The following is a 6,332-nucleotide window of genomic DNA, read 5'->3' as shown; positions in this document are numbered from 1 at the left end:
TGCAAATGGAGGGAGGGGCAGAGGAGGTGAGGGAGGGAGGAGGAAAGAATCCAAAGCAGACTATGAACCAGCGGGGAGCCCAGTAGGCACTCTATCTCACAACCCTGAAATCATGACCAAAGCCAAACCAGGAGTCCCCGCTTAACTGACTGAGCCACCCAGGAGCCCCTGGATCCTGTTTAAAACATTAGTGAAATAATCGGGAAAATTTTAACTCTGACTGGATATCTGCCAGTATCGAGGAATTAGGGTTAATATTTTTAGATGTGATAATGATATTGTGGTTTAGCTTTTTAAGAGTCCTTAGATACATCCTGAAATATTTATGGTTGAAATAACATGATGTTTGGAATTTGCTTCAAAGCCAACCGGAGGGGATAGAAGAAGGGAGCTCACATACAGATGAAGCAAGATCGCTAATTAATGAAACTGGGTGATTTCCTTCAATTAAACTAGATTCCACTTTCGTATATGCTTGATGTGTTCTTTAAAAATGTTTAAAAACAACTCTTTTTCGCCGCCATCCTGCTCTTCGTGGCTGACTGCTTCTCGCCATGTCTTCTTACAAGACTTTCAGAATCAAGCGATTCCTGGCCAAGAAACAAAAGCAGAATCGTCCCATTCCCCAGTGGATTCGGATGAAAACTGGTAATAAAATCAGGTACAACTCTAAGAGGAGGCACTGGAGAAGAACCAAGCTGGGTCTATAAGGCGTCACACATCATGAGATGACACACTTAATTGGCACACATATTTAATTAAGCTGCGTGAAGATCATGTGTTCTATCATTCTGTAAACATCCTTCCTACCTGGCCATAGACTTGTTTTATCATGGAAATGATTTTTCTCTGAGACTATGCCTCTGTACCAGTAGGTTGGTTCAGTAATAAATGTGAGACCTTTCGGCTCTAAAAAAAAAAAAAAAGAAAGAAATGTATAAAAACAAATACCGATGACTGATCCTACTTCAGATTCCAATTTCAATGGTCTGGGTGGCAGTAGATCGGTGACAAAATAAAATAATGAAATCTTTAGCCTATGTTAAACAGGAAACCAGGAGCTGCCCGGTTTCACATAGGCAAGGTAGACTGGAAAGTAGCTTTGTGATATAATAGGACGGCCCTAGTGGGAGGTCAGGGAGGTTGGTTTCTACACCTGGTTTTATCACTAGCCAGTTGGTGAAACTAGACAAGTCTCTTCACTTCAATGCGCCAAGTTTTCTACATCTGTCAAAGGAGAGTTTAGGTTATTGAATTTCTAACATTCTTTCCAGCTTTGGTGGGGTAGGAGAGGACTGGTGCCGCTCAGTGTATGATATGCCCAGTCTCATATCTTTCTCGCATTTTCTTAACTATTTGTTTTTCCAACCATACAATCCCTTTGGCCTTTGGAATAAATGTACTTGCTCCTCACTGGAACCTAATTGAACTCCCTACACTCTTAGATGGTTCACACTCAACTGCTCACCCCCACCACTCCCTGCCTTGGGGCTCCCCAGCGCCGGCCTCTTCTTCCCCTGCATTTCACAAGTCCTAGCACAGTCAAGGAAGGCGTTAGAAATGGGGGCAAAAAGTTAAACAGTAACCAATTGTGGTTTTTGTCCTTGAGAATTTATGATTTTTAAGTGAGGGTTACCCAAGCGTAAATGCCATACAGGGAGCTGAAGGTGGTAAATGTATAACACACGGACATTTGGATCAGTGGGGACATATCCGAGGTTGGTTACCAGAGAAATGTCAAGATCATGTCTGTATATTTGAAATTTTTTTTTTTTAAAGATTTTATTTATTTATTTGAGAGAGAGAGAATGAGAGAGAGAGAACACCTGAGAGGGGATAGGGTCAGAGGACGAAGCAGACTCCCTGCCGAGCAGGGAGCCCGATGCGGGACTCGATCCTGGGACTCCAGGATCATGACCTGAGCCGAAGGCAGTCGCTTAACCAACTGAGCCACCCAGGCACCCGTGTATATTTGAAATTTTTACGGTGGTGTCAAGTGATACAAGTTTAGAGAGGCAGCCCGGTGTGGTGGTAAAGAAAAAAAAACCCCAAATGCTAAACTATTTTCGTGCTTGAGGGGCGCCTGGGTGGCTCAGTCGGTTAAGCATCTGCCTTCGGCTCAGGTCATGATCCCAGGGTTCTGGGATCGAGTCCCACATGGGAAGTCTGCTTCTCCCTCTCCCCTTGCCCCTCCCCGCTGTTTGTGCTCTCTCCCATGCTCTCTCAAATAAATAAACAAAATCTTAAAAAAAAAAACTACTTTTGTGCTTGAAATTCAGCTCTGCTGTGATGAGCTGGTGACTAGGGCAGTTACGCAGCCTCTCTCTGCTCCAGACCCCTCATCTGCAAAATGGAGATTATTTTATTTATTTATTTATTTATTTATTTATTTATTTTTAAATATTTTATTTATTTATTTGACAGAGAGAGACACAGCGAGAGAGGGAACACAAGCAGGGGGAGTGGGAGAGGGAGAAGCAGGCTCCCCGTGGAGCAGGGAGCCCGATGCGGGGCTCGATCCCAGGACCCTGGGATCATGACCTGAGCCGAAGGCAGACGCTTAACACCTGAGCCACCCAGGCACCCTAAATTGGAGATTATTACACTACCTTTTTCAACAGGGCTGTTTTCAGGATCAACTGAGCTAATAAATGTAAAGCATTTACAGTGCAGATCAGATCAAACACTGTATAGTGCTGGATATGAAGGTAAGCACTGTACTTTATACAATATATAGTAATTTACTCTGATTATTCACCTGCTGTATGGCAGAAAAATACTTTAAAGAGTGTTGATTTTGAGGACACTCACATTCCTGAAGATGATAATCAGGTTGTGGTAATTCTGCTACATAGGACACAAAATTACAGAAGGGGGCATAAACTATACCTCCCTCACTTATGAAGAAGTGTAAAACAGGGAGACTGCACAACAAATCTTTCTGAGGGGAAAAATATGAAACAAATGTAGACAATTATAAAAATGTGTCTGGGGGAATCACATTAGTTTGAAAATTATGGTGAGTAATTTAATTTGACATATTTTAATCAAATGTCCTGAATTAGAAGTCACAGCTAAATATGCTCACGAGGAAAGCTTGTCAGCTGTGAACCGTCAGAAATATAATAGAGAAACATTTATTTTTCTTTATTTTATTTAATTAATTTATTTTTTAAAAAGATTTTATTTATTTATTTGACAGAGAGAGACACAACGAGAGAGGGAACACAAGCAGGGGGAGTGGGAGAGGGAGAAGCAGGCTTCCTGCCAAGCAGGGAGCCTGATGCAGGGCTCGATCCCAGGACCCTGGGATCATGACCTGAGCCGAAGGCAGATGCTTAATGACTGAGCCACCCAGGCGCCCCTACTTTTCTTTATTTTAAAAACAGATGTCTTGAGGTTTTGAAATTTTTATTTGTGCCCCTATATCACTTGAGAATATTAAAATTACCCCTTCCTTACATGAATGGAAATCTGTTTCACTAGAAAAATCATGGTTTCACTGGTTCATGTTTGGAAGGGTATTCTCAGATGGCCAGATCTTGAAAACATGAGCCACATCTTCTTTTAAGAGGTTTTGAGATGGAGAGAAGACTTATTTCTGGGGAGGGGTGTGGAATTCTTGAGGTCACAGAGGAAGCCTTTTAGAGGAAAGCAAATGTTCTTTGGCTCTTATAGGTTGACTGAAGCCTTAACTATATTACATAAATCAGTGGCTGGGTTGGTGGTGGTGGTGAAAACTGTTAGTGTCTTTGGTCTTACACTTAGAGGTTGCTTTTCTTTTAGGGCAACATCTCAGTGACATATTTAACTAACTTCTTAAAGAATGATGATAAAAAAACATGTAGCCACCTTTTCGTGGAGGTAAAGTGAACGTAAAGGAAAAGGCCATTTCCTTGGACCATACTTGGTTGCTTTACGGACCCATTCTTTTTTTTTTTTTACTGACCCATTCTTGAAACCGTATGCTTCTTTTCCCTCTTCTCTTCTCTTCTCTTCTCTTCTCTTCTCTTCTCTTCTCTTCTCTTCTTCTCTTCTTTCTCTTCTCTTCTTCTCTTCTCTTCTCTTCTCTTCTCTTCTCTTCTCTTCTCTCTCTTCTCTTCTCTTCTCTCTCTTCTCTTCTTTCTCTTCTCTTCTCTTTTCTCTTTTCTTCTTTCTCTTCTCTTCTCTTCTTCTCTTCTTTCTCTTCTCTTCTCTCTCTTCTCTTCTCTTCTCTCTCTTCTCTTCTCTTCTCTTCTCTTCTCTTCTCTTCTCTTCTCTTCTCTTCTCTTCTTCTTCTCTTCTTTCTCCTGTCCACTCCTGTCCTCTCCTGTCCTCTCCTCTTCTCTTCTCCTATTTTTCTTTCATGAAGCATAGGGAATATAAAGTCAGGATTTTATTGACTATTTGGAATGGAGACTTTGATCACCAAGGGTTTTCTTATTCATATATGGTTTCTTAGTTTAAAGATTGGAATTTTAATGGCTTGTTTTGTGAAAATTCAGGATCTCTCCCCTCATTCCCTCCCTGATCTCTAGAGTCATCCAGCAGAATTTGGCACACTGAGGAACATCTTGTACTTTATTACTGAGGAGGAAGATGATTTAAAGATTACACATGAACTTGTACCCTGTGATGTCTTTTGCCAAACAGCAAGAACCCTGCAGGAGCCCACAGAACGTGGTGTGATTGAGGGGTGCGAGGGAAGTGCCTGGGTCACGGAGGAGTTTCATTCCTTTAATAGAATTCCCTGTTAATATGTGTACACTGCACAAGGAATGAATAGATTTACTGACTGGCCCTGTATTTGGGATCAGTGTGCAACAAATTAGTAATGCACACAGGACCCCAGGAGGGGATGTGGAGGAGGAGGGCGTTAAAAATGTAAGTGGAATGTCATAGTTTAGTCAAGAGCCTGACTGATTTTTTATGTGTATTCTTTTCTACTTCTTGTCTGCATCCTTTTCACCTTCTCCATGTGGATGGCAACCCACTTATTGTTCGATCCATCACACATATTGACGCACCTGAGCCTTTCAATGCGAATCAGGGTTGGGCTGCTTCTGTTCATTCATCTGGTGTCCACATCCTCCTCCAGCTGGGATTATGCAGTCCATGCTAACGATGCCTGAGCACATCGCTGTCTTCTAGGAATTAATCGGTTCCTCTGATTTCTTCTTTTTCTTTAAATTTATTTATTTATTTTAGAGAGAGGAGAGCGAGTGTGCACAGAGGCAGAGGGAGAGGGAGAGAGAAACTTTAGCAGACTCCACGCTGAGCACAGAGCATGACACAGGGCTTGATCCCATGGACCCCGAGATTATGACTTGAGCCAAAATCAAGTCAGATGCTTAACTGATTGCACCACCCAGGGGCCCCCTTCTGATTTCTCCTTTTTTAAAAAAAATATTTCTATTGTTATGTTAATCACCATGCATTGCATCATTAGTTTTTGATGTAGTGTTCCATGATTCATTGTTTGTGCACAACACCCAGTGCTCCATGCAGAACATGCCCTCTTTAATACCCATCACCAGGCTAACCCATCCTCCCACCCTCCTCCCCTCTAGAACCCTCAGTTTGTTTTTCAGAGTCCATCATCTCTCATGGTTCGTCTCCTCCTCCGATTTCCCCCCTTCATTCTTCCCCTCCTGCTAGCTTCTTTTTTTTTTTCTTAACATATATTGCATTATTTGTTTCAGAGGTACAGATCTGAGATTCAACAGTCTTGCACAATTCACAGCACTCACCATAGCACATACCTTCCCCAGTGTCTATCACCCAGCCACCCCATCTCTCCCACCCCCCACCACTCCAGCAACCCTCAGTTTGTTTCCTGAAATTAAGAATTCCTCATATCAGTGAGGTCATATGATACATGTCTTTCTCTGATTGACTTATTTCGCTCAGCATAGCACCCTCCAGTTCCATCCACGTTGTTGCAAATGGCAAGATCTCATTCCTTTTGATGGCTGAATAATATTCCATTGTATATATATACCACATCTTCTTATCCATTCATCTGTCGATGGACATCTTGGCTCTTTCCACAGGTTGGCTATTGTGGACATTGCTGCTATAAATATCGGGGGGCACGTACCCCTTCGGATCTGTACATTTGTATCTTTGGGGTAAATACCCAGTAGTGTAATTGCTGGATCGTATGGTAGCTCTATTTTCAACTTTTTGAGGAACCTCCATACTGTTTTCCAGAGTGGCTGCACCAGCCTGCATTCCCACCAACAGTGTAGGAGGGTTCCCCTTTCTCCGCATCCCCGCCAACATCTGTCGTTTCCTGACTTGTTAATTTTAGCCATTCTGACGGGTGTGAGGTGGTATCTCATTGAGGTTTT

General features: G+C 42.3%; 1 protein-coding gene across 1 annotated transcript; it reads left to right on the top strand.

The window, feature by feature from the left end:
* The first annotated feature begins 548 nt into the window (after positions 1-548).
* On the top strand, positions 549-796 carry LOC123845388 (large ribosomal subunit protein eL39-like). Its single transcript, XM_045876158.3, has one exon. It carries the CDS (start codon positions 555-557, stop codon positions 708-710), a length of 156 nt encoding a protein of 51 aa, XP_045732114.1. The 5' UTR covers positions 549-554; the 3' UTR covers positions 711-796.
* Positions 797-6,332: the final 5,536 nt, after the last annotated feature.

The sequence above is a fragment of the Mirounga angustirostris genome, unplaced genomic scaffold (assembly GCF_029215605.1).
Source record: "Mirounga angustirostris isolate CCGP_5_RB_7025 unplaced genomic scaffold, mMirAng1.0.hap1 SCAF_6, whole genome shotgun sequence".
In the NCBI taxonomy this organism is placed as follows: domain Eukaryota; kingdom Metazoa; phylum Chordata; class Mammalia; order Carnivora; family Phocidae; genus Mirounga; species Mirounga angustirostris.
Note: the sequence above shows the minus strand (reverse complement) of the source record. Positions and strands in the feature narration are given on the sequence as shown.